At 50.9% G+C, this 27,702-nt stretch overlaps 2 protein-coding genes and 1 long non-coding RNA gene across 31 annotated transcripts in view; 2 read left to right on the top strand and 1 right to left on the bottom strand.

Annotated features, from left to right (window-relative positions):
• The window catches only part of USH1C (USH1 protein network component harmonin), a 50,305-nt gene extending 29,956 nt beyond the window's left edge, over nt 1-20,349 (bottom strand). For 7 of the 11 annotated variants that reach the window (XM_033207992.1, XM_033207990.1, XM_033207994.1 and 4 more), the window contains exons 1-9: nt 20,168-20,346; nt 9,256-9,323; nt 7,404-7,547; nt 7,134-7,272; nt 3,201-3,309; nt 3,084-3,108; nt 2,821-2,878; nt 2,415-2,509; nt 532-616 (exon numbers count right to left, since the gene is read on the bottom strand). In XM_033207992.1, coding sequence (XP_033063883.1) covers nt 532-616; nt 2,415-2,509; nt 2,821-2,878; nt 3,084-3,108; nt 3,201-3,309; nt 7,134-7,272; nt 7,404-7,547; nt 9,256-9,323; nt 20,168-20,203 — 759 coding nt within the window. In that variant the 5' untranslated portion in view covers nt 20,204-20,346. Of the gene's footprint in view, nt 1-531; nt 617-2,414; nt 2,510-2,820; nt 2,879-3,083; nt 3,109-3,200; nt 3,310-7,133; nt 7,273-7,403; nt 7,548-9,255; nt 9,324-19,764; nt 19,872-20,167 lie in introns of those variants that run through there. The other 4 variants (XM_033208001.1, XM_033207998.1, XM_033207999.1 and 1 more) reach the window with 4 other exon arrangements.
• Nucleotides 7,195-11,375, top strand: LOC117081713. Its single transcript, XR_004436248.1, has 3 exons — nt 7,195-7,288; nt 10,188-10,295; nt 11,293-11,375. It is a non-coding gene; the product is annotated as an uncharacterized LOC117081713 (long non-coding RNA).
• A 2,160-nt stretch (nt 20,350-22,509) lies between the features above and the next one.
• The window catches only part of OTOG (otogelin), a 102,534-nt gene continuing 97,341 nt past the window's right edge, over nt 22,510-27,702 (top strand). For 12 of the 19 annotated variants that reach the window (XR_004435619.1, XR_004435620.1, XM_033203828.1 and 9 more), the window contains exons 1-3: nt 22,510-22,742; nt 23,200-23,260; nt 23,427-23,484. Coding sequence is in view for 12 of the 19 variants with exons in the window: in XM_033203828.1 (XP_033059719.1) it covers nt 22,535-22,742; nt 23,200-23,260; nt 23,427-23,484 (327 nt within the window). In the remaining 7 variants the exon portion in view is untranslated. Of the gene's footprint in view, nt 22,743-23,199; nt 23,261-23,426; nt 23,485-25,771; nt 26,269-27,702 lie in introns of those variants that run through there. The other 7 variants (XM_033203841.1, XM_033203839.1, XM_033203842.1 and 4 more) reach the window with 5 other exon arrangements.

Genomic DNA, 27,702 nt, shown 5'->3' with positions numbered 1-27,702 from the left:
GGCTTTTTTATCCCCATCTTATAGGTAAGGAAACTGAAGCACAGAGACATGAAGTAACTTGTCCAAAGAAGAGGTTAAGGGTTCCTGCTTTGGGATGAGACCACCTAGGTTTGAATTCCAGCCCTACCATGCTAGGTACACGATTTCAGAAAAATCATATACTTTCTCTGGGTCTCAGTTTCCTCATATGTAAAGTGGGGATAATGGTGGCACTTAATCCTCAGCATTCTTGTGAAGTGTAAAGGGCGTGGAACAAGGTCCGATGCAAGTGGACCCTGAAGGTCCGCCCTTTGATTACCATTATGACATTCCCAAGCTCACGACCAACAACTATCAGAGCTATGGAAGGCTGCAGAAGGGTCAAATGTCCCCACTCTGTGAAGCCTTCTCTGCAGGGTGAGTAGGGCTCCTCCTGATCAGTGACCGCTGAAAGAGGGCCATGTGGAAAGGCACCTGCCCCTGTCACCGTGAGATCACAGTCTGACCCAGTTTCCAGTGGGCCCCCACTGGGGCCGGCCCAGCGTCACTCACCTCCAATCCCACCTCAGCAGACAGGGAGCCAGGTTTCACGTGGCTGATGAAGATGCCAGGCTTCTGGATGGGGCCGCTGGAAATGCTGCGGGAGGTGGGAAATGTGTACTTAGGATACAGGTCACTCATGAACTCAGGACTGAAGGCCCTTGGCTGCCTACCTCTTCAGCCTCTGTCTCCCTCTCCAGCCTGATTTCTACTGCTACCCTGGGCAACAGCCACAGAAAACTCCTTGTAATTCTTCCTACCCAATCTCTCACCTAATATACCTCATATGTTGTTTCTTTTTTCTTTCTAGCACTTTCCTGTCCATTCCTTAAGAACCAAATGCTACCCCTTATATAAGATTTTCAGCAGATCCTCTTTTTTTAAAAATTTATTTTTTAGAGACAGAGTCTTGCTCTGTCACCCAGGTTGGAGTGCAGTGGTGTGATCATAGCTCTCCACAGCCTCCAGCTCCTGGGCTCAAGCAATCCTCCCACCTCAACCTCTTGACTAGCTGCGACTACAGGTGCGCACCACCATGCCTGGCTCAGATCCCTTATTCTATCCCAAGACTAAGCTATTTTCTCGGTTCTCAGTGCTCCTATGACAATTAAGGCAGGGATGGCACATGTACTGTTATTATTCCCTCCTAGATTGGTGGCAGAAATCACTCATTGATCACAGCACTCTTTCCCACAAGCCTGGATATAGCTTTAGAATAGCTTTAGAATCCTTTTCAAAGCAGCACTCCAGGGAGCTCCTACTAATTGATTAGAGATGGCACCTATTTGCCATCCCGGACACAGAATGTAGTTCCATTTAAGTCCCTATCACCCTATATTATAACTGTTTATGTGGTTGGCTTCTAGATTAGGCTCTTGTCTCCCAGAAGGGAGAGACTTTTTATCACTTATGCTTGGCACAAAACATGGAATAAATGTGAATGAAAGGAAAGAACAGGAATAACTCAAATAATAACAACTAATATTTACCAACTGCTTACTATTTAGCAGGTACTAAGCTTGGTACTTTACTTTCTCCACAATCACCCTGTGATATGGGAATTATTATCATCAATTTATAGAGGGAGAAACTGAGGCTCCAAGTGGTTAAGTAACTGGCCCAAGGTTCCAGAGCTCTTAAGTGGGAAAGCAGGGCTGGAACTGGGATCTGAGTAACGGTGGAACCTGCAGGCTTGAGCCCCGTGTGGCCCAGTGTCTGTTTGGAATTCCCTGTCTGCCTCTTAAGGAAGCCGACAAGGTAATAAGTGATAAGAGAACTGTGACAGAAATGACCAGCTGAACAGGCTCCTTTTGCAGTGACTCAAGGACCTACAAGGTAACATGGTTCTGCCCCTAGGCCTCAATTTCTTCATCCATAAATTGGGATCTATTAGAGATGCCCCTCTGGCCCTACAGGCCTGTCGTGAAGTTCAGAGGGGAAATCAGGCACCAAGAAGTGTCATCACCAAGGCTGGGCGCGGTGCTTCATGCCTCTAATCCCAGCCCTTTGGGAGGCTGAGGTGGGAGGATCACTTGAGCCCAGGAATTTGAGACCAGCCTTGGCAACATAACAAAACTCCATCTCTACAAAAAAAGTAAAAGTTAGCTGGGTGTCGTGGTGTGTTTCTGTAGACCCAGCTACTCGGAGGTTGAGGTGGGAGGATTGCTTGAGCTGGGGAGGTCGAGGCTACAGTGAGCTATGATCACGCCATTGCACTCCAGCCCAGGTGACAGAGCCAGACCCTGTCTCTAACAAAAAAATACCATCACCCATGGACAAGTCACATCCCTGGTGAGCAAGGTTTCCTCAGAAGCAGCAGTGAGGAAGGGGAGGGCAATAGGGGTCTTCTGGGGTGCACCGGCCATGAATGACCCCAGGGCATGCCCACCACCCACCTGCAGCCAAGGCCCCGGGAGCCCACCAGGCTGATGAAGACCTTCTTCTCCTTGTTTTCCCGATTTCCGGAGGAGCCCAGGCTGCCTCGCCCCCCCTGAAAGGGAGATAGAAGCAGAATCTCTGAGTGTCCACATGCGTGCAAGCGGCCTCTTGAGCTTGTGGGATCTGCAGGGCGAGCACTGCTGAACTCACACCAGCCAGATCATCATTCTCTCCCTGGGGATGTGTCTGCACCAGCCTGGCCTGGCTGAGGGCCACTGCCCCACAGCAGTGTGCTGGCTGCCCTGGGAGCCTGTGTGAAGTCCCTGAGAGTGCATCTCTAGAGCAAGCCCTCCCTTTAGGACTGGCCGCCCATCCTTGAAGATGACCCCACCCAAACCCCATCACAGGAGGTCTGGCCCTTACCCCAGATTCTGACACAAACTGATCCACATACTGCCACTTGAGGGGCTCATCAGGAGAGCTGATGGGAAGGGAAAATAGATGGAAGGGTGGTTAGCGAGAGACATTTGAGGAACCAGGCCCCAAATCCAGATCTACCATGTCTAGAGCCTCCAGCCTCCACTGGCCCAGGAGCAGGGCTGGCATGGTGAGAGCTGGACCCCAGGGCTATACCAGGACCCTGGGCCCACAGGGAAGAGTCGGCCTGCAGAGGAGGGGCCTCTCACCTCTTCACGGGTATCAGGCCAATGTCTGTGGGAGAAAGGCACAGGGGTTAGGACAGCTCCTCCACCCTCCCTCCCTCCTACCGTCATGGAGCCCTGCCCTGCTCTGGTCTCACTCACGTCTCACTTTGATGGACACAGTTTTCTTGGTTCGGATGAGGTTGATGACCTCCTCATGGGTACAGGAGGAGATGGAATATCCATTGATCCGGACGATCTCGTCCCCTACCTTGAACACAGAGAGAGGCAGGGAGCACTGGGTGGAGGGAGCATCAGGCAGTGGGGCAGACTCACCACCAGATGCTCTCAGACTGCTATTCGGAAAAGGGAAGGGTGGCCATGCCATCCCCTGGAATAAGCCTTGATCTCAATCAACCCACCCTCCATCAGCCTGGGGGATCCCAGGTTCAGGTGTCATGTCCAAGCAGTCTTGCTGCCCCATTTTACAGATGGAGAAACCAAGACAGGGGTGAGGGGCACAGCAGGTGTGCAGCAGAGCTGGGAGAAGATCTCATCACTCTCTGCACCCTCACGCTGGTGCCCCTTTCACTCCATTGGGGTACCATCAGATTCTGGATTCTATGCAAAGGGTGACCTTTCACTCAGCTTTAAGCTATTCTTACCGGGACTTTGTCCCAACCCGCCCCTAGGAAGTTGGCTCCCTATTTCTGCTAATTGCTACAACACTGTAACTGAGTCAGGGTGGGGACCTTCTGTGACTCCTGACCCAAGCGCACATCACCGACACACACACACGCATGATTTTTTTTCCCCCACCATATGGAAACTTGATGGACATTTTAACTCTGCCGTGGCCCTGACCTCTGAATTCCTATTTTGGGAGCAAGCAAAGAACAGTGGATGAGCACAGGGCTTTGGCATCAGATGTGCTGGCTTCAAATCCCTTCTTTTATTATTATTAGCTATGTGACCTTAAGCAAGTCTCTTGAACTCTCTGAACCTGTTTTCCTCGTCTGTAAAATGAGGAATACCAAGGTTGCTGTCAGAATTAAGTGAACTTGTGCATGTAAAGCCAGCTAGTGCCTGGCACACAGTAAGCACTCAATACATGAGTGTTATTGCTATCATGAGTTAGTCCTGATCCCTGAATACTCAGCTCAGATCTCTCTTCTCAGGGCTTAGGCCACAGCGGATTATGAGATAGGGACTCGGCCCTGGGCAGCCAGCCCTGGATACAGAGCCGTGGTGAGGTTGCCCCCTGCTGGACACTGCCAGCTCCTCCAGGCACCCTGGCCCTGGGGATCAATTCTGGAGCTCCTCATTTAATAACCACAGAGCAGGAGGGACTCTCAGATGTCAGCTGAAACTGAGGCCCAAGGAAATGAGGTTTTGTCCGAGGTCACACAGCCAGTAGCTGCAAAACAGAGACTGGCTCCTGGAGAGGTTCCTGTCTGAGGCCAGTGCAGGTCAGCTGGGGGCTTAACTCAAAACACACATGCTCACCCTTTGGAGACTTGCTGGCATACATGAGGGACGCAAGCTGGACTCCCTGTGGACCGAGGTAGGTAGGGGCTGGGTGGACATACAGCCTCCGAGGGGTCCTCTAGGATAACTCCTGCCTTCTACAGCACTCCCACAGAGTCACTTTCTCACTATTCCAAGGAACTCTGGGACACAGACCCCAGTCTTCTCAGGGACCTGACAGGAGTGGCCAAGGGCTCAAAATGGCACCAGAGTGGGGGCATACTAAAGAACCCTCTAGGTTTCTGGGAACATCTAATTCAAGGACAGTGGCCAGACTAACTCCTTCCACCTATTTTTCACGACAACCCTGCAGGTCAGGAATTTGTATCTCTGTTAATCGATGAGAAAACGGAGACTCAGAAAGGTCAAGTGACTTGCTCAAGGTTACCCCACTAGTAAACAGTGTCATGGGGTTTGAAGTCAGGTCTCCCTGATAGACAAGTGGTGTTTCCTGGGTGTCTGGAAGTAGAAAAGAAGGGCACCCGGCCAAGCCTGGCTGCAATTCCCTGCATCCTGCCCTCTCTGGATCCTTGCCACCTGTCAGAGCCCTCAAGTCCCACACAAAGGCAGGCATTACACTGTCCATGTTATGACAGGGACAACCAAGGCACACAGAATAATGTTCTAGGCCTGGAATATACAGCAAGTTGTATGGTATAGGCTGCCTTGTGCAAGGCAGAAGACGTAGGTTAAGTTAGGATATTCTTGAAAAACAAAAAACAGAAAAAAACCCCTCAAGTATCTCCAGCAGGGGATAAGGGCAGAGGGGTGGATCCCCAGGACTAGGTCCTGTGGGAGAGTCCAAGTCCACCAATGGGGACCCAGCCTCACAGGTCAAATCAGCACAGGTCTTTAGCCCAGCCAGGCTGTATCTGAACCTGCCCTCTCCTGCCTTCCAGCATCTTCTCCCAGCTGCCCTCAGGCAAGAGATCTCCCCAGAAACATGAACCCCAGACAGGTCAATGGATGCAGCCGTTTTCCCCCAAGCTCCTCTGAGTGAAGTTCCCTGTCTTATTCCTAAAGGGAATTTGCCCAGAACCTCAGTCGGAATGATTCCTACACGGCCCCTGGCTCAGGTTGCAGGATCAACTTTCCTTCCCTTCTTGCCCTATGTGAAACCCTGTAAAGGGCCCTTTGTGCAAGGGCCACGATGATACAACGATCTGAGGGACAGCGGCACAAAGGAGAGAGAAACCCGTCAGCTAGAGAAAGGGCCGATAATTCATAAGCCTGAGAAAGAGCCAGGAAGGTAAAACTCTAGGTCTCATTAAAATACCCCAACGCCCCCAGTCATCGAGGCAGCATTGAGAACTGCTTGTCCTAGGAGAGCTCGCCCTGGAAAAAAGGCGGCCTCAGCTGACGCCAAGAGAGGAGCTCATTATGTGTTTTCTCTGGCTGGGTTTCTGAGCTGGAAAATGTGCCGCAGAGGAAAGAAGTAATGAAGGGGCTGAAATTTCAGACACCACCAGTGAGCCGTGAGACAGGGATTTAGAACAAAGCAGTGTCTGTCAGCTCCCTGTTTCCACCCTCTATGCCCCAGTGTCTTGTACCATTAGCCTTTGAGCCCCTTGAAGCCCCAGCTTGGCAGCCCGGATTGGGGTGTTGATAACAAACCCGCTGGAAGCTCTTGGTGATGGTGGGAGGGCCTCCTTTATCTCAACACACAAAAACAGGGCCCTGGGCCCTGGGCTCAGGTAGGAGTGAGACCTGGAGGTCTGCCCATCTCTGCTCAGGCCCTGAGGTGTGGGGAGAGGCACCTGGGTTGCTGAAGAGAGATTTCTGGGCTTGGCCGTCAGGAGACCCAGTTTCTAATCCTGGCTTTGCCACTTACTGGTCTCTCAGCCTCTATTAATAATTCTGTAAAATGGGGATGATCCATTCAATGCATATAGCAAGGACTGCGTGTGAGAATGTGACTTGGCACATTCCAGGCGTTTCTTAAATCTCCCTCTGTCTGTTCACTTACCAGACTCACAGCATTTGTGTGCCAGGCCCTGCTATAAGCACTTTCTACTATTAATTCATTTATTCATACAACCTGACAAGGTAGACAGTACTATCAGCAACTCATTTTATAGATGAGGAAATTGAGGTACAGGGTTAAGTCATTCCACCAAGTCACACAGCCTAATGAAGAGAAAAGCCAGAATTGAACCCGCTAACCCTGCTTCAGAGTCTGTGCTCTTTGGCATCACACTGCACCAGGCTTTCTTTCCCCCTGATGGTAAAAGGCCACATGTCCAAAACTTCATGTGCCCGCGTCACTATGTTCCTCTCTTGGGGAGTAGGGGAGGTAGGGGGAAGTGCAGCGGCAGCAGTTGGAAGGAGGCAGCAGTTGGAAGGAGGCAGCAGCCAGGTTCCCAGCTTCACTCAAGAAAACAGGCAATTGCCTGCAGCCTGATTTCTATGAGTCTAAGAACACCTGTCAGGATGCGCCAGCGTCTTCCTCACCCAAAGGCTCGGAAAAGTGGGTGACCACATTGTGCCACACTGCCTAGTGGATGAGTGAGGGGGAGGCAGGAGGTCTGAGGCCCTCGCTTCCCCTCCCTCTGGACTCTGCTTGCTCACCTGGAGCCCGACACTGTCTGCCTGACCACCTTTGATGAGGTGGGAGATGAAGAGCCCACAGCCAAACTCCAGGCCACCGCGCACGCTCAAGCCGAGGCCTTCGGGGTGCAGACGGTCCAGACGCACCTCCTTCAGCTTCCTGCCACACAGGAGAGGTCGGTGATGGTGCAGCCTGGCTGCCAGCACTGCCCCGCCCACTAGCGAGGAACTCTGTCCATCCCAGGGTGACCTCTCCACCCCCTGCCTCCAGCCTGGTGGCTTCCGCTGCACCTGGAGCGCCGGGGGGTCAGCTGATCATATTCCACCTGGTGCTTCAGTGGGATCAGGGGCCGAATGGCATCAAACAGAGGCAGGCGGCTGGGTTCGTTGATGACCAGCTTCAGGTCTCCCACGAGCACGGCCACGTCCATGGTCCTGTGGAGATGCCAGGAATGCCTGGAGCCTTACCCCTGGCCATGACCTCAGGGACCCAGGGATTCCAAGAGGAAGCCATTTCAGCCACTGGGCCCAGGCTTAGGAATGGAGGAGACCACTCCTGAAAAGCCCAGAGCCCTTCACACTGGGCCAGTGCCTGAGAAGACTTTGTTCTCTCATAAAAATGCCCCCAGGAAACCAGCCCGCTAGGGATTGTTGACCCATTTTGCAGATGAAATGAAGCCAGGATTTCAAACTCAGCATGCCTATCTCTGATGTTGGGATCTTTCCAGAGGGGAAAGCTCTGTGTGAGATGCTAAGGACTCCTCACACACTCATCATCTCCACTTGTATCTACTGCTAAGCTCTATCAGTTTCACCTCACCACAGTTCACGTGCCTCCTCCCTCACGCTGTTCAGACCTTCCACTCCAGCTGCCTGCCCACGTACTCACTGTCATCTCGTCTTTTCTCAGTGTAAGGCACTCCCTGGCTTAAAACCCTTCGATGGCTCCTTACTGCCCAGAGGACAAAGTCCACTCTTCTCGGCATGCTCAGGGCCCTCCATGACCTGTCCGGTGGAGCTTCTCCAGACTTGTGGCTATTTACGATCTCTGTGTCCTCCCAAGTCCTACTCCCCCAGATTACTTATCCCCAGTCACACCCTTGCTTTCATGCCTCCACACTTCGGCTAATGCTGATCCCTCATTCTGGAATGCCCTTCTCTGATATTCCACCTACCCAAATCTTTTTCTTTTATTATTTTTTTGAGACAGGGTCTTGCTGTCTTGCCCAGGCTGGAATGCAGTGATGCGATCATGGCTCACTGCAGCCTTGACCTCCTGGGTTCAGGTGATCTTCCCACCTCAGCCTCCTAAGTAGCTGGGACTACAGGCACGCACCACCATACCCAGTTAATTTTTTGTATTTTTTTGTAGAGATGGGATTTCACCATGTTGCCCAGGCTGGTCTCTAACTCCTAGGCTCAAGCAATCCTCCTGCCTCAGCTTCCCAAAGTTCTGGGATTATAGGAATGAGCCACCGTGCCTGGCCTCAAATCTTTCTTATCCTTCAAAGCCTTGCTCAAGCCTTCCTGGTCCTTTCTCTTCCCTCTCAGTTGGAAAGGAAAACTCCTTTCTTCACATTTCTGCTTTTACCTCTACTTAGCAGTTATTTGATATAACTTACATTAGAGTTCTTTGTATTTGTAGTGTATGTTCATCTCCCCTCACCAGACCACAAGTTACTCAAGGAAAGAAAGAGGATCTAATTCATTTCCAGATTCTGCACAGTGCCCAGCAGTGGCAGGAGCTTATAAAGTATACAAAATGAATCAAAAAGCAAGTGGGTGATCAGAGACATCTGATGCAAGGGCTGTGGCCAGCTGGCATTTCTTGTTCTGTCCCAACAATCACACTCTATTGAATCTGTCTGGCTACTAGACAGCCTACTCCATCAGACTGTAAGCAACCTGAGAACAGAGACCAATCTGTCTTGCTCACAAGTATACCCCAGCCCCTAGCACAAAGCCAAGTACAAAGTACTTGTGTAAGTAGTTGCTGAAATGAGTGAATGCTATGTCCATTGGATTTCCAGGAGCAGTGAGCATCCACCCTCTGAGCTCCTCTGTCTCAGAACAACCCATCCCAGGGCTCCCTGAAGACAGACGAACCCCAGTGGTCCACAGGATCTGGACTTAGCACACTTACTGGTGGTACATTCGCAGCACATCATAGAGATAGTCCTTCTCTGCATCATTTTCAATCAGAAAATCCACCTGGAAAATCCAATAGGAGAATCACAGTTCCAGGCTCAGCACCCTCCATAGCAGACTCCAGGGAGGAGAAGTCATCCCCAGTGGCCTCCCCAGCATCTTTTCAGGGCTGGAGTTGTGAGGAGAGGAGAGAAACCACAGGCCAGGCTGAGCCTCTGACCCCAATGCATCAGACCTATGCAGACCACCCCAACGTGGCCACAGGAGTACTGCTGCCCTCCAGATGTGGCCAGGCACCCCTTGTCCTCGGGTGGGGCAATATGTGCACACACGGGGATGCACACACATATGTACATATGTGAATCCCCATGTGACACGACATGCTGCCATGACAGTGCTGCTGCTCACCCCCATGGCTGTGTCATCCGTGGCCAGAAGAAGCCCACTGTCTTACCTGATGGTGGCTGTAGTGCCGGATAAATACTTTCAGGAAGGATTTGGGCCACTCGCTCAGATAGCACATGCCACCCGCCAGAAGCCCCTTGCCACCGAATTCTTCTGTAACATCAATGCCAGGGGACCTTCACTCTGTCTTGTCCTAACCTTAGCTGGGTTGCCCTGAGTTCTGTCCACTAGTCAGTTTCCTGGCCACTCCTTCCCCCTCCCCAGGCCCCTGCACAAGCCCTGCAGGGGGAGAGTCAGGTTACATCATTTCAACTTTGTTGACGTCAATGGCTGGGACTCTAAGGTCGGGTTCAGGAGTTGTGTCATTAGCACTTCGATTCCAGTGGGAGGCCCTGAATTCCACTCCCTGAGTTACCTCAGTGTGAATCTCTACCCTGTATCTTTGGGTCTCTCTTCAGCCCAAGAATGGGTAACAGAGCAAGATGGAAGCTTGAGGGGTCATTGGGTCCCTCTCTCCTCCAGCCTCCGGGCCCAGGGCCTCAGCCCTTCATAGAGAGGCTGCTGCTGGAAGTTGCAAGCTCTCCACTGACTGGTCCTCAGAAGAGGGCCAGAGCAGCGTTACCTCTTTATGTGAGTATCCCAAGGGTTCTGGAAGACCAGGGCAGTCTGTCTGTCCCACCACAGAGGGGACATGCTGGGCCTAGCCCTTGGGATTTCTGGCCTGAACAGGGGCAACAGAATGCAAATTTCTGGCCTGGATCTGGCAGTACTTCCTTTCCTATAAAATCAGGCTGAGCATTTCATTAAAGGTGAGAATAACTTAGGAGGCTTGACTCACAGCTTGGGTTTCAGTTGCTACAGAAATTCAGCCCACCTGCTCCAAAAGGGCACCCTTGCTTTCTCCCTAACTCAGTGCAAGGAGTTCCCAGCTAGGGCTAGGCGCGGTGGCTCACGCCTATAATCCCAGCACTTTGGAAGGCGGAGGTAGGTGGATCACCTGAGGTAAAGAGTTTGAGACCAGCCTGGCTAACGTGGTGAAACCCTGTCTCTATTAAAATACAAAAATTAGCTGGGCGTGGTGGTGTGCCCCTGTTAATCCCAGCTACTTGGGAGGCCGAGGCAGGAGAATCACTTGAACTCGGGAGGCAGAGGTTGCAGTGAGCCAAGATCGCGCCACTGCACTCCAGCCTGGGTGACAGAGCGAAACTCTGTCTCAAAAAAAAAAAAAAAAAATGGAGCTCCCAGCTAGTTGACAGGAGATGGAAGCATCTGCTTGAGTGGGTGGTACTAAATCTTAGGGTGGGAGGCTGGCCTCTCGCATGCACCACCTCTGAAAGCCCATCTCTCTACATAGCATGGATTCTCTCACCCACTCTGCTCAGGCCTGTGGGGTGGGGGTGCCTCCCTGAGACAGGCCTGGGCTGCCCACACTGGACTGTGATGGAGGAGTCTGAACACTCCTAGCAGCAAGGGCCAGAAATATCTTTATAAATTAAATCATGTCGCTTGCTTGTTCAGTAGTTTCTTGTACTCCAAACCAAACCTAAATCCAAACTCCTTACCTTGACTTATCAAAGCCCAATCTCCTTTCCTACCAGTCTTCCTGGCTACAAACGCCTCCTTTCAGTTCTTTCCACAGGCCCAACACTCTCCAGCCTCAGGGCCTTAGCATGTGCTGTTCCCTCTGCCTGGATTGCTTCCCCCACTTCCCTGCCCGGCTGCCTCCTTTCCAGAGAGGTCTTCCCTGCTCACGTACCCGGACAGAACCCACTCCTGCACCCCAGAGATGTTTCAATTCCATCAAAGATCGATGACGATTTGTAATTTAAGGTTTGTTTTCTCTGTGAATTGTTCTCTCTGTCTCCTTTGCTGGATAGAAAAATCCCATGAGGAGAAAGATGAGGTCTATTTTGTTATAAATTCCTCGTGCCTAACACATAGTAAGCACTCAATAAAGAAGTATTGAATGAATTTCTCTGCCTGCCTCCTGGTGTGCCCACATGGTTCAGGTGGGAGGGAGGTAACCATGGGAACAGCAGGGGAAGGGAAATGATGTTGCCCCCATAATTCCCCATGCGGTGGCACCAGGAGCTTTTCATGGGCTTTATTCCATTTGTTTATCACACTGGGGCCAATATTATCACATCAAGTTGCAGTTGAGGAAACTGAGGATCAGAGACATTAAATCAACTCACCCAGTGTCCCACAGCTAATAAGCAGAGCTGGGATGTGAACCCAAGTCTGACTCCAAAGCCCATGTTCTTTCTGCTATGCCATGACCATTGATTGTGACTCAGGCCTGGTAGGGGAAAATAACTCCCAAGGTCCCTTTAGACCAAAATTTCAAACCCTTTGCTTTCAAGAACTCCTTTTCTATCTCTAAGCCCCATCTCTCTCCTCTGTACTGTTAAGAAAATACCTTTGGGTTGGTCTATAATGAGTGAGAAAATGGGACATCTTGTGAATGACTCTTTGAACCCAAGTGTTCTACTTTCTAAGGGGAGCATAAAAATCCCATCTGCTTTGGCTAGAGTGAGGACACCCTGACCAAAGACTTCTAGCCCGATTCTAACCCCGGGTGATGACACAAGAAAGAAGATGGGAGAGGGAATCTGTTACTGACTGAGGCCTTAGGACTGAAGTTCTCTCTTATCCCTCTTTGCAGAAATGTATCCTACTGTAGCATTAGATTTCAGTAGTGAGGAACTGTCCTCCTTAGACCATGTTTATTGTGCATTAGGTGGAAAATTGAGGTAGAAGAGTAAGGTAACTTGCAATGTTAGGGTCTAGGGTTCTGTTTTTCTCCCTTCCTTGGGGCAAGTACAGATCACTTGGAGACGGTCTTGGTGGAAAGGAGCGTGTCTCTGCAGGTCCCAGGCTCCTGGCCCTTGTCAGCAGCCCTCCAGCACTGACGACTGCTCCCAGAGGTCTCATCCTACCTGTCTCCCGAGACAGCTGCAGAGCTCAGCTCTTCAGCCTCATGTCTACCCACTGTCATTGGTTAGGTCAGTCAAACCCTGTCCTCAGTTCTGCCCTTGCTCACTTCTCCAGGGTCACCTCCACTACATCCCAAGTGGGACTCAGCTGCAGTGGAACAGATCCTTCCCCTGATACACTGAAATCTTCTTGTCCTCACTCAGAACATTCCATCTACCACCATGTCTCACTTGTCCATTTGAACAATTCTCTATAGACCATAATAGCTAACAGGGAAAATAGATCTGGTTTGTGTAGAATGCTCTTTACATATGAATCTAAGTGATAAATCATCAAAAACTTGAAAACTAGTTACACAGGAGATCCTGCAAAGGGAGGGATCATTCTCCACCCAGAAATATCTTAGAGAGACTCAGAGAGAACAGCACTGCTTTGTTCTCTGACCACACCTGAATGAAACCACACATTCACACCTCACTCTTCAGGCATTAAAAGGCACCAAGAAAGAAAACTGAGAAAGATGGAAGTTTCTCTAAAGCCTGAACGTGCAGTAACAATACCACCATTACTTAAATTACTTTTTCTTTGTAATCTTCCCTGTGGTCCAAATCAAATTACTTTTCCAATATTAAAAAATTACACCAACCCGAGGGTCAGCTTTGGGGAGCCCCTGCTCTAGGGTGCTTTGTACCATTCTCCCAGTACCCTGCACTCAGGTACACACAAAGCGCCAGGCACGCAGTAGGTCTCCCACACTCCTTTCTTCCTTCCTTCCAAACATGTTCTTCATTTCCCTGTGGAACCCAGAACCATGTCATGCACACAGGCGCACGGTGCCCAGTGGCGTCTGTTGATGAAACGTGAACTCTATTTGCTCTAGTCTAGAGCCTTTTTTCTGACCTGTTGGCCCAGGCCTGGGTTACCACCTTTCCATTGGTCCTCAGCACATATGTTCTGGGTCTGCCTCCCCTTAGTTCACTTCCAATTCATCACAAAAATGTATGTCCTAGCGATTCCATCTATCCACAATGGATGGCTTCCCTCCTCTCATGTGAACCCTGCCTTCATTTCAGATGAGGCCCAAGTCCCCTCTTCTAGAGTCCAGAGCTTCCCCACCTGCCTCCCAGCCTAAGGCTCTTCCTGTCTGGCTCACTTATCCCAGCCAGCCTCTCCCTACTGACTGTCCACTGCCTGAGGAACTTTACTTGTATTATCTTTAATCTCCTAACAACCCTCTGAGGTGAACGTTATCATCCCCATTTTACAGATGAGGAAACAGAGGCTCAGAGAAGTGACAGAACTGAGACTCCAACCTACGCCGGCTGGCTCCAAAACCTCTGCTGTTTTTCAAACTACCACATGGTATCCATTTACCAAATATAACTCCTTTGTTTTGCACTTGTCCATTACACATTTATTGACCACCTACTATGGGAAAGACATCAGTCTTCTTTCTCCGACTAGATTTAGAAAGCCTTTCCTTTTCTCGGATCCCTCCTGATATTGAGCACAGAAGCTCTAAAGGAGCTCACCATCTACAAATAGTTGTTGGGGATCTCTATTATCATCCCTGCTCCCCCTACCCCCGCCGCAGGCCCTGCCTAGATGAGCATTCGAAGACTGATGTTCCTCTGGCACTGTGCTATCGGTCTGTATAGGAGGAGGGGACAGGGAGCTTCTCCACCCTCACAATCTTCAGGCCGCTTGTCTAGGATATTGGAGGCAAAAGCTGGGTTTGGCCATGTGGTGCCCTCCAGCTCATCCCCCAGTATTCCCCCATATGGACTGACGCTTCAGGATAGCTGCAGAGGGGAACCATGGGACATTTAACTCGGGCAAATTCAACTTCAGGTATGCACCCAGCCAAACAGGGAGAAAGAGAGTCAGAACAAATTAAATAATGCATGTTGTTCCACTTGATGAAGTCTCCTTGGGCTGTGGTGGGGATTAAATGAGTGAGTAAACATAAAGTATGTATAACAATGCCTGGGACATTTCAAGGTCTCCAAAATGTGTGCTAGATCTTTTCCTTTCATGCCTCCAGCCACCTCTACCTTGCCCTTTGTCCAGGGGGCTCTGTCTGGGCTCCCCTCCCCTCTGGTTTCCTGCTTTGTTCAGCCATCAGGAGGCACAAGCAGGAGATGAGAGGAATGGGGAGACAGGAACTGAGGCTGCTAGTCCCTGGGGGCTGGCTGCTGGGCCACAGTTAGGCAGGTTCCTCTGCCCAAGGCTGCACTTCCTGTCTGGGCCTCTCTGGCAGTCCTGGTTCTCACCTGTTCTGGTAACCTTCCCTCTCCTGGCCCCTTCAGGGGTGCTGGCCTCCTGCATCTGGCCCCAGGGTGCAACTTGTTGGGTCATTTAATCGTGCCCTTTTCTGCAGAAACTCTTCATAAAGATTTCTTGGCTTCCCCCTTGGAGGAGCCACCTGCTCCCTGCTGCTACCCTGGTTAACCATTAACAGTGGGGCACTAGCAGTATTTCTCTTCTGTGGACTCCTCCTCTACCTTTAAGACTCACTTCAAATGTCACCTCTTCTTGGTCAAGTCTTTCTTTAGGCTCCCCCACAAAGCTGGCCACATCTTTCTCTGTGCACACAAACAACTCTTTGTCCCCATGGGACTCACCAAGCTGTGCTGAACTTTCTCCTTTTACCCCCCTGTCTCCCCACAAGCCTGTATACGGCCCAAACGCAGGCCTGGGTTGTGAGTGTGGTGGGGAGCCAAAGAACCCCTTCCCCAACTGGGTCTGCACCGCTCTGTGCCTCAGTTTCCTTATCTGTAAAATGGGCACAAACATCTCTTTTTAAAATGGGATTTAATCACTAAGAGAGATTAATAATTGTTTTTTAGTATTAATTTAATGAGTTAATAATTATGAAGAGTTTAGAACAGTGCCTGGCAAGTAGTAGTCCTGTGTTTGTTACATAAAACTAAGTGAGAATAAGTGGATATAAATTCCATATCCACAGCAGTGGGTAGCTAGTGGCCCTCTGTAGATGTTAGTGGGATGAATAGATCCAGCCACACTTCTTCCCAGGCCTTCAGAGTGTGCATCCCAGTGGTACCAGGCTTTATTTAACTCTTGTTTTCTTATTATCCATCTTTTCTTCTCTTTTCTTTTTTCTCTTCTCTTCTCTTTCTTTCTTTCTCTCTCTTTCTTTTCTTTTTTCTTTTTTTTTTTTTTTTTTGAGACCAGGTCTCACTCTGTCACCCAAGCTGGAGTACAGTGGTGTGTAGCTGGGACTACAGGTGCACAACACCACACCTAGTCAATTTTTGTATTTTTTGTAGAGATGGGGTATGGCTATGTTACTCAGGCTGGTCTCAAACTCCTGGGTTCAAGTAATCCTCCCACCTCAGCCTCCCAAAATGCTGGGATTATAGGTGTGAGCCACTGCACCTGACTTCTTTTCTTTTTCTGGAACCGCTTTATTGAGGTATGCCTGACATGTAAAATACTGTATATATTTAGTGTAAACAACCTGATGAGTTTGGGGATAGACATGCACGTATGAAAGCATCACCACCATCAAGGCCATAAACAGTGCCCTTCATCTTTTCAGAGGCTCTTGACAAGTCAGCTAGTTTGTAGTATTTTGCCCAGTGCCTGGCACAGCAATCACACCCTGCTTCTCCTTGTTCTCCTTCCTCACTTGCTGCTCCTTCTCCTCCAAAAGTTGTGGTGCCCCAGGCTCTGTCCTGGGTCTCCTCTCCATCTGCACCGTCTCTCTAAGTGAACTCATCCATCTCAGGGGTTTAAATACCACTTACACCCCCAAGGACCTGCTGATGTTTATCTCCAGGCCAGACCTACAGCCTTCTCAGTCACCTCTAGCAGGTGTCTCAAGCTTACAGCATTCAAAGTGGAATGTTAGGTTTCCACCACCTCCTGCTCTGTCTCCACCAACCTGCTGCTTCTCCCCTAAATGTGAATTCACCCTTGATGCCTCTCTTTCTACACTCACAGCCAGTCCATCAGCAAAAACATGTATCCTGAATCTGACCCATTCTCACCCGAGTCCGAGCCCCTGCCTCTGGCCTGGGGTCCTGCAGGAGCCTCCTGACTGAGGTCCCTCTTCTAGTCTTGGGCCCCTCAGTGGATTCTCTACAGAGCAGCCAGAACAATTCCTTTTAAATGTAAATCATTCACACTATAAGAAAATCCCAACCTAACCACGGCCTATCAGGCCCCTATCACCCCTCTGACCCATTTCTCACCATTCTCCACTCACGATTCCTCTGGGACATGCTGTCCTACTTGCTGTTCCATACAGGCAGGCATGTGCTGGCCTCAGGGCCTTCGCACTTGCTGCTTCCACTTTGGGGAATGCTCCCCTATACGTATCCCTGTGGCTCCTCTCCTCACTTATTCCAGGTCTCTGCTCAGACGTCACCTCTTCAGAGAGGCCTTCCTGACTGCCCACCTTGATACTTACTATCTCTCTCCCCATCTTAGTTTATTTCTTCATATAATTTATCACTACCTGGCATTACACGATACTTTTGTCGATTTCCTTTTAACTGTCTGTCTTCCCCACTAGAATGTACTGTCTAAGAGAGCAAGGGCATTATTTTGTTTTTCGATGCTTAGAGTACTGCCTGGCATACACTGAGAACTCAGTCAATATTTATTGCCTATGTGAATGAATGAATGATTAGCAAATTCCTAGAGAGTAGTAGCTGTTTCTGATCTTCTTATTCATCCCACCAGGTCATCCAATGCCTGGCCTCAGGCAGAGTACACAGCTATGTTCATAAATGCGTGACTGCTGAAGAGGCAATAAATACTTTTAAGCAAATGAGTAACCAAGCTCCTGCCATGTGCTGGTGCTGCGAACAGAGGAGCAGTCTCCTTTTGAAAGCTGCTTCTCTGAGGGAGAAAACAGTCTCTGACCAAGCCCTGCTCCCCCAAATCCTGGCCCAAGGTTGCTACTAGTTACTGGAAGGGCATGCAAGTGCTCCTGGCGACCTTGGGGTAACTTCACAAACCCAAAGGAGTCGATGCCTGGAGTCTGTTGGCTCACACTGGACACTCTGCAGGTATCAGTTGGAAACAGTGTGGTTACTGTGGGCCCAGAGCAGCCAGTACTTTAATTGCTAGTTAGTCTTGTCTGTCTTGTGAGGTACAAACTCCATCTCACAGCTGAAGAAACTAAAACTCAGGGAGAGTGGGTGGCTCGGCCAAGGTCTTCCTGACAGTAACAGGGCTAAGATATGGTCCCAGTTCTGCTAACTCCAGATAATAAACAACAGTGGACATTTGTTGAGGGCTCCCTAAGTGTCAGGGTCTATTTAAGCTCCCCACACACATGTAGATCTCATTCAACATTCATGATAACCTTATTAGTTAAATATTGTTATCTCTTTTCACAAGAGCACTGAGGCGCAGAGAGATTAAGTGAGTTGCTCAAGGTCACATAGCATTTTCCATTATAACACACTACCTTAAATATTACCTCCAACAACCAAGGATTTAGATCATAAACCATTTCCTCCAAAACACTAAGGAAGGTACCCCTACAAAGCAAACAACAGCAAGCTGTAAATTTCTCCCAGCATATCTGAGTGCCTCCTCTCTATCCCCTGCTGCTTCATCCTCTCTCCCATTTCCTGGATGATCCCCATCCTGGGAGGGGAAGGCTGTGGCTGTCTCCAAGGCAACAGGGCACAAAGTCCAGCCTGGGCCTTGCCTAGCACATGGCGCCTGCCCTGCCGGCACACAGGGACATTAATAAGTAATGACTCTTGTGATGAGGAAGAGTAGGGCAGAGGAAACATGGAGGTCTGAGGCCCTTTGAAGCCTGTGGGACCTGGGGAAGAGGAACAGGGCAAACCCAGGGTCTGCATCAGACACCAGGGACCCAGAAGATGATTCTTGCAAAAGAGACAGAGTAGGTACCCCACAGAGTGAAGGCAGAAGACCTGACATTATTTCAGGCCAGGGGCAGGAAAGTGAAATTCAACCCTGAGTCTTGGGGTGGGGGACGGAAGGCTGAGCTCCTTCAAACTGGGTTGCCTGAAATCTACACTCACAAAATGTCCTTAGCGGCTGAAATTTCTTCCGACATGTCTCTTTGCAACAGGATGTACCGGCGAATGCTGTCTCAAGCTCCCCTTGGCATTCGCCAGCCCCTAAATTCCTACTGAACTTCCAGCTATCGCCCACCCCTGGGAGCAGGACCAGGGATGCCCAAGACCTTGTTTTCAGGAGCCTTCTGCCAGTTTGAGCTGTCCCTTTGTGCCCCTACAAAAGCTTGGCCTCAAGAGGCAGCACCCAGACATGGGTAATTACCAGGGTAGGGTCTGCTTCCCACCTACACCACCAGCAATTTGAGGGCACAGACTGGGTATAGCTGAGAGGATGCTCAAAACATGCTTATTAAATGAATAATTGACCCCGGGCCCTTGGCCCCAAGCCCCTGCGGCCCCTACACTGGCTGGCTCCTTGGGATCCTATGGGCCTCTCTATGGGAAGGAAGGGGTTAAGGACGCTGACCTCCCCTACCTGAGCTCAGTCCTCAGATCAGGAAGAGGTTTGGCTTGGTCTAAAGACACTGCATCCCCTGGGGTCTTTGGGAGAGCCTTGGGTCACACAGTTGTTAATAGTTACCTGCCCCTCAGGCAGGGCCTGTGGGGAGATCCAGATTCCACCCCCACCCCCCCAACCCTCGGCGGCTTCCCCACCCCCCCAACCCTCGGCGGCTTCCCCACCCCCCCAACCCTCGGCGGCTTCATCCCGACTCAGAGGCATCCTAAGGCCTGGTGAAGAGGTCAGCTGGATGTCTTTGATGACCCTTTGTGGTCTCAGGGTCTCAGCAGATTCTGCATAGCTTTGTGAATTGTTCTGGAAATGCCCTGTGTAAAATCCAGCCGCTTCCAGTGATGGTCCTTTCGAATCCCAGACCACCAGTGAGGCCCCTCACTGGGACACGCCAGGGTGGACCCGGTTCTGCCTGAAGGATCTGGCTGGCCAGAGCCCAGCTCCAACGCCCCCTGTACCTCCTCCCTTCCTCCCCAGGCACCCCGGTCAGCACCAGCTCCTCAGCTACTTCTTAGGCCCTAAGAAACGCCCTTAGACAGGCAGGGCTGAAATGCTTCTAACTCAAGTCCTGAGGTCAAAAGGCAGAGAGAGAGACGTCTAGTTCCCTTCTCCCAACACTCACCTCTCAGATACTGCCCCAGACTCTCTCCACATGCCTCATCAGCCCTGAGCTGGGGGCACTAGGAAGGAGAGGGACTTGCCCACAAAGGGGGCACCTCAGAGAAGCGGCCAAGACTGGAAGGAATTCAAACCCCAGAGACTTCCCCACCCCTGGAAGGCAGAGGGAGAAAGCTTGGCAGAAGATCGATCTGTTTAGCAGTCCCTGAGCCCGGAGTCCCAGTGTTCCCTCCCTCACTTTACTGGGGATCCCTGCTGCCAGTCAAACGACCCTCGGGTGTCCTAGCCCACCCAGAGCCATCAGGTGGGGTCGGAAAAGGGAGGGGCAGTGCCGGGGTGTCCACCCCTTACCCACCGCGCCCAGGACTCCGGAGTCCCAGAAGCCTGGGGCGCCTCGCAGCTCTGACCTTATGCCGGAATTCTCGGGCCACTTTTCGGTCCATGGCTGGGCCAGGTCCAGCTGTGTCGTTGAACGACCCGTTCCTTCGGGTGCCCGGCTGCCAGGAGCTGGAAGGAACCGCGACCGCGACCCGGCCAGCCGCCCTCGGAGCTGGGGACGGGGCCAGAGCGCGGAGGGGCGAGGCCGGGCAGCTGTGGGGCGGGGCCGCTGAGGCTAGAGTTGCCGGTGCTCAATCGTCGCCTCCCACTGAAGCCTGGGAGCAAATGGGCCCCAGTGTGCCTATGGGCCTGTGGTGGCAGTAGCTGGGCTTCAAGCTGGTATTTCTCTTGACGTGGTACCTGATCACATAGGTTGAGGAAGAAGATCGTGGAGATGTAGGGAGGAGGTTTGAGACTTTTTGTGAGGACCGGAATAGAGGGATCTGGAAACTATTCACACAGGTGGGCAGGCCGCGGGGCAATCTAGTCCGTTTTCTCTGGATACTCAGGAGGGCTCATGGCCCTCCTGGACTGTCAGCCCTTGCTACGCCTTCACCTTCAGCATACCTTCCGTCCTAGCTTCCTCCTGCACTTTTCCACCAGGGAGAAATCAATCCTTGTTCTGTGAATTCCTTGGGGGCAGGGCCGGCTTTTACTGTGGGCCGCAGGGGTCTGAACCAGTGGGTGTGGGAATGGTCCTCTCAATCGATTTCCCCTCCCACCTTCCCTAACACCTCCACCCCCAACAAAACAAGACAAAACAAAACCCAAACCCAACACACTCCCATATCCATCGAAGCCTGGCGGAGCCTGGCAGTGACATTTTGATCTATGGCTGACCTTCACCCAGGGCCCAGACCCTCTGGTTCATTTAATTCAATTTGGTCAACATTTGCTTAACTCCTAGGTCTGGTGCTGGGTGCAAAGACAATGATGAACCAGGCCTGGAAAGGAATGAAAGGAAAGAGGAGCTAGGAGAGGGGTGATAAAAACGTGTAAATCAGGGGCTGTTAAGTATGGGGCTTGTGCCTGAACTTAACCCAGGGAGGCACCTGCGCCCTTTGCACCCTGTCAAGCGCAGGGGCAGGGAGATGGACAGCAGCTTACATCAGGTAACCACTTACAATTGTAACTTTGGGGCACCTAAACACCCCTCTGCATCCCTTTCCCCAACAGCTGAAGTTTTACAAGCACACTATTTTTGTTTGGGCTAAATTATTGCCTAGTTTAAAATGTAAATCCCTCTTGAAGAAGAACCTTAAAATATGATCTGTTTTCTCACCTTAGTATTAACTACTAAGTCAGTGATAAAAGGGAAAGACTTTTGGGATTTTTGAATGGTCCAGAAAAGGCCACACAAAATGCATTGCCCTCTGACTTACTTCATTGATTCTCTACATTGAAAAAGAATGTCATATGGCTGTTTACTTTGTATTTAGAATCCTGGCAGAGGTGAGTGAATGTCCTTACCCAGGAGAATGCTGTTCACCTGCCACCCCAATCCTTATTTTACATTGGCCATCGCCCCCACAGATCCCTCCACCTTAAAATGCCCCCCGCTTTATTTTGAGAATAGCATTGAGACCTGGTTCTCCTTTCCATGAATTTTTGTTTTCAAGCTTCCTTGGAGACAATCAGCTTTTGCCTGTTCCTTAACCAGTTTTCCTTAAGGCTCCATCCTTAGCTCTTTCCTCTTCATCTTCCTATCCCTAGGTTCCTCCTGTGTGAAGATAGCTATGTGTGCTTTCTTTACCACTATATGCCTAGAATAATGCATGACATGGAATCAATGCCAAACAAATTTGTTGAGTGAATGAATGAATGAATGCATCTCAAATCTATGCCCTTGCCTAGGAGTCTACTGGGGCCAATACCACCACCACCACCACTACCATTATCATCCTATGTAAGACCTGGCATTTAGTTGGTGTTCCCTAAGTGCTGATGAAGTGAACGATGTACAGGTTCCCCAGGTGCTCAGTCCCATGTTTTCACCATTTTAAAATTCCTCCTGGGCAGACAGTGGACCTTGTTCACACATATAAAGTTGTTTTGTCAAAGTTTGGCCTTGATGGTGGCAACAACAAAGGAATATGAAACACATTTATTGTTCAGTTGTCATTTCCTGAGCTAGGGCAGGAGATGGTGCTGGGCATTCAGAGGACTAAGGCATGATTCATTCCTTAGAGGTGCTCAAAACTGGTCATAGGATAGGGATGTGGAGACCCAGGTGGAAGTTGAGGTGGGGCGTGTTGGGAAAATACGCCACAGGCCATAGCAGAGGCTGGGCTATGGACAGGAGCCTAAATTATGGTAATAAGCTGGGCACTCCTGTCACGCTATAGTTCGGGGAGGAGCTGAGAGCCTGGGAGGAGGGGCTGAGGGAGCTCTGGGGCATGAGAGCAAGAGGGACCTCAGCTGCAGAGTGGAGGTGTGACCCTGCCTTGGCCCGGGGAAGCACTTCGGGAGGCTGGCCCTGCGCTCAAGTCCCCCAATCCCCTCGCGTCCCTATGGGAGTCCTGGCGTCTGTGCTCTGCTGGCTGCTTTGTGTCTGGCTGCCCTGGGGTGAGCCGGCAGCCGAGTCCCTGCAGGTGCAGCGTCTCGGTGAGAGGGTTGTGGGCTCAGGGAGGTTGGGGGCTCGAGGAATGAGAAACGTTAAAGGAATGAGGAACTGGCCGGGGCAGGTTGGAGAGAGGGAGGAAAGAGAGGTTTGAGGGACAGCAGAGGGACCCCCAGGAGGAGCAGTCAGGGTAAGAGGGACCCCGAAGCCAACAGAGGCAGGCCTATGACCGTGAGGGGAGAGTCTCAAGCGAGGCTGGGTGGAAGAGACCTGAGATGGGGAACTAGAGAGTGCTAGGGGCCAAAGAGTGAGAGGAAAGGGGGAGATCTTGGCTGGAGAAGGGTCATCAGGAAGGGAGAGGAAGGATTTGAGAAGGCTGCAGGGAGGGAGAATGGGGAATGCCCAGTAGTGGGGGAGAGGCTTTCTAGCAGTGCGACCAGATGATGGGAGGCCCCAACAAATAGAAGCACAATTTGAGTGGAGAATAATCCCCCTCCCCAGGTGCAGCATCCGTTCCGTGGGGCAGTGCAGAGCCGCAGCCAGAGCCAGCCGGGGAACTCAGGTGAGTAGGCTGAGCTGTGGCGGCCCCACCCACAGCTCCCATCTGTATTTCTGGCATCAGCCACCCCAGGGCTTTAGCACTTAGGGTGGGATAGGCCTGGGGACTGCAGGGAGGCATAATCCATCCTAGCTCCCGATCCATGCCAGACTTGTTTTTCCTCCAGCAGCAGCCACCAGGAGGTGACCCTTGCTGTGGGAGACACCGTTACAGTGATGGGAGGCCAGGTAAGGGGGGTCTGGGGAGGGGGGTTCATTGGGCAGGAGCTCATGTCTGTCTGGATTTGAAGCTGGCAGGGAGCTCTGTAGGTTACAGGAGGGGTCTCTGGAGTTGTTCAGAAGGGAACAAACAGGTTCCTGGTATGTGTCTGAGGTGTGCAAGTTCATAAATCCCTACTATTCTTTTTAATCTCTTGGGGGTCTGTAGCCCACTCTTTTTTTTTTTTTTTTTTTAGGAGAGGTGGCCACCAGGGCTCTTTCAGGAGAGAGCTGAGCTCTCCCTTCTGGCAGGTAAAAGTAGAAAGATGAACGTTTAGAAGTATGGAGTTCTCTTTTCCCTGACTGACCTGCGAAGGCCCTCAACCGTGTCAGAGGCCCCTCTCCATACCCTGAGCAGAGCCTCAGGAATGCAAGCAAGACAAAAACTAGGCCACCTGGTGGAAGTTGCAAGGAAGGTTTGGTTGAGAAGCAGAGCCCTGAACTCTTATCTTTTGAGCCCTTTTTTTTCCTTTTTTTTTTTTTTTTTTGAGTTGGGATCTTGCTCTGTGACACAGGCTGGAGTGCAGTGGCATAATCATAGCTCACTGCAGCCTCAATTTCCTGGGCTCAAGTGATCCTCCTGCCTCAGTTACCTGAGTAGCCAGGACTATAGGTGTGTGCCACCAGGCCTGGTTGACTTTCAGTATTTTTGGTAGAGACAGAGTCTCACTATGTTGCCCAGGCTGGTCTTGAACTCAAGTGATCCTTCTGTGTCAGCCTCCCAAAGTGCTGGGATTAGGCATGAGCCACTGAGCCCGGCCTCTATCCTTTGAGTCTTGACCATTCCATTGCCCATCTTCCCAGGGTCCTCTGTGTTTGTGGGAGAGGCGGCAGTTTTGTTTTCTCCCTTTGGCAAACTTCTTTGGTCTCTGGATCAGGTGACTCAGGTCTACTTTCTAATCCTGGCCCACATTTGTCTCCCTCTTTCTATAACTATAGATGGACTATAAATTCCACTCACCTGCAGCTAGGTCTCCCAAAGCAACTGAGCCTCAGCTCAAGTGCCCCAGCCCCAGCGGTCAGCTCTGGGGAGCCCCTTGAGCCAGCAGGCTGGGGAGAATTGTTTATAACAGCAATAAGTCCCAACTCCTGCCCTTTGGAAAGAGACATGAAGGCCCCAAGATGGAGTGAGGGGGGATGGTGTGGGCATGCTTCTTCTCTGATGTGGATTTCCTGGGTCTTTTACTTCTTCTTTGCCCATTCTTCAGGCCCTAAGATTTAGAATCACAGTCAAATACCGTTTGAGTTGGAAGGTAATGGAGTCATTTTTTTGTAGGTAGGGAAACTGAGGTGAGTGGATGACTTGCGGGGGCCCCACAATGAGCCGGTGGAGCAGTCTCCTGGCAGAGTTCAGGAATCCCTGTGTTTTAGTGAGGGAGATGACCCTTCTCCAAACACTTCAGTTCCCGGCAGGCATCCTCCCGTGCTGGTTTCCAGGGTAGTCATCCCTCCTTTTCCTTGGCGAAGGGTCATAAGTGAGTGGACCAGGCAACCTGGGGAGGTTTCTCACACTGCTCCTTACAGCAACAAGGAATTAAAATGGCATCCCTCTAAGGTGACAGGAGTTGGGGGTGGGGGACTGAGGCCCATGTACCAGGGATACTTCGAGGGCTCCTGTTTGGAATGCCCTCTTCAAGAAGTGGGGGTGGGCCGCAGACCAGTAGGCAGCCAATCTTCATTTCAGTGCTGTCCTGCTTCTACAGAGCTCAACCATTTTCTAGAGAATTCTTGTAGACAGGGGTCCATGAACTTGGATGGGGGAAAATAAAAACTCATTGTTATTTACAGAAACCTCAATCCAACTGAAATTCAGCATCCCTTTCAATTATTATTATAGTCTACAAACCACAAGAGTATTTGCAGTGTTTCTGACTGTCACCAATAGACATCACAGATATTTTCCAACCACTTATAGTTGTTGCTGTCTCAAGATATCATTTGTGTTCATCATTACTTCAAAATTTTGGCAGGGATAAGGCCCACTGCTAGATCTTTTATTTAATGAGTTATTAAAGAAGCATGAATATTACTAACTTACACATTTTATAAAATATTTTCATAAAATGATATTGTGATATAAGTGATTTCCTTTGTAACCTTATCCTTTATTTTGTGTTTTTAAAAGCATTATCCTGAGAAGGTGTCCACATAGGTTCACTGGATTATCAAAGGGGTTCATGGCATGAAAATGATTAAGAGTGCCTGATTGATTAGCCCCTGAAGGCTAATCATTTGGACAGGATTTAAGGAATCCTTTAGAAAATGGCTTTGACTCTGCATCAGGGGTTGTCTCATCCTCATAACTCATTTATCTGAGAGGCCACATCTGAAGTGGGAGTGCAGACTGAAGACAAGAAGACTGAGTTTAATTACAGCTCTCTGGTGGCTACAGGATGCGGGTTGTTTCCTGTGACCCTGCCCTTTCCTATTTCCTGTCGTCTCTGAGGGCCCCATAAGATAGGTTAGTACCCGGGTGGGAAGCCTGACTCCTGGGGCTGGGCCTGGGTCGGCTGGGTAAGGATTGCTAGGGAGAATCCAGGAACCAGGGACCAATGTAGGTGAGGACACCGAAATCTGGCTAAGATGTGAGAAAGACCTTGAAGATGAAGGGTGTGAGTGGCAGGGACGAGGTGGCCAGGCTGTGCCTGCCAGGGCAGGGCCAAGAGCTGAGGTTAGCTCTAGGCAACAAGGGCCTGAATATTTCCTAAATTCAAGTCCTTTGTGGGATGACAATGAGGGAGGATGACATGTGAGGTAAGTACCCACATTGCAATTTGTGGCTTGTTGGCCCTGTGAACAAGCACATAAGCTCCACGAGGACAGGGACTCTGCCCTGTTCACTACACCTAACATGATGCTTGGCACATGGTTCATGGTTCTGGGGATGTCATACAAATGAGGCTGAGCCTCTGAGGGAGGAGGAGCCAACTGTGCCCAGGATGCCTGTACCAGGTGACATCAGACACCTTGGACTGGAGTTCTGAGAGGGCCAGTGTCTAAGTCATCTAGTCATGTGGTGACTGAACACCCATGTTGTTAGACAGTCCTGATTTCAGGTGGTTTATGTCTGGAGGACCATGCTCTGGGAGTTCTATCTGGAAAATAGGGCTTCTTAGCCACATTTGGCCTGTCTCCTCCTTAGCTCTGAGGTGTCAGGGCAGGAGTCCTGACTGGGAGCTGAGTTGTGGGGACAGTGGGTGTTGATCTGTGGAAGCTGAGTTGTGAGGACAGTGGGAGTTGTGAGGATAGTGGGAGTTGTTAGGACAGGAGGTTTTGGTCTGTGGGAGCTGAGTTGTGAGGACAGTGGGTGTTGGTCTGTGGGAGGTGAGTTGTGAGGACAGGGGGTGTTGGTCTGTGGGAGCTGAGTTGTGAGGACAGGGGGTGTTGCTCTGTGGGAGCTGAGTTGTGAGGACAGCGGGTGTTGGTCTGTGGGAGCTGAGTTGTGAGGACGGGGGTGTTGGTCTGTGGAGCTGAGTTGTGAGGACAGGGGGTGTTGGTCTGTGGGAGCTGAGTTGTGAGGACAGGGGGTGTTGGTCTGTGGGAGCTGAGTTGTGAGGACAGGGGGTGTTGGTCTGTGGGAGCTGAGTTGTGAGGACAGGGGGTGTTGGTCTGTGGGAGCTGAGTTGTGAGGACAGCGGGTGTTGGTCTGTGGGAGCTGAGTTGTGAGGACAGGGGGTGTTGGTCTGTGGGAGCTGAGTTGTGAGGACAGGGGGTGTTGGTCTGTGGGAGCTGAGTTGTGAGGACAGGGGGTGTTGGTCTGTGGGAGCTGAGTTGTGAGGACAGGGGGTGTTGGTCTGTGGGAGCTGAGTTGTGAGGACAGGGGTTGTTGGTCTGTGGGAGCTGAGTTGTGAGGACAGCGGGTGTTGGTCTGTGGGAACTGAGTTGTGAGGACAGGGGGTGTTGGTCTGTGGAAGCTGAGTTGTGAGGACAGAGGGTGTTGGTCTGTGGGAGCTGAGTTGTGAGGACAGCGGGTGTTGGTCTGTAAGAACTGAGTTGTGAGGACCGGGAGTGTTGGTCTGTGGAAGGTGAGTTGTGAGGACAGGGGGTGTTGGTCTGTGGGAGGTGAGTTGTGAGGACAGCGGGTGTTGGTCTGTGGGAGGTGAGTTGTGAGGACAGGGGGTGTTGGTCTGTGGGAGGTGAGTTGTGAGGACAGGGGGTGTTGGTCTGTGGGAGGTGAGTTGTGAGGAC

This window comes from Trachypithecus francoisi, unplaced genomic scaffold (assembly GCF_009764315.1).
Source record: "Trachypithecus francoisi isolate TF-2019V2 unplaced genomic scaffold, Tfra_2.0 Lachesis_group8, whole genome shotgun sequence".
Lineage (NCBI taxonomy): Eukaryota > Metazoa > Chordata > Mammalia > Primates > Cercopithecidae > Trachypithecus > Trachypithecus francoisi.
The sequence above is the reverse complement of the archived record's forward strand: the minus strand, read 5'-3'. Positions and strand labels throughout refer to the sequence as shown.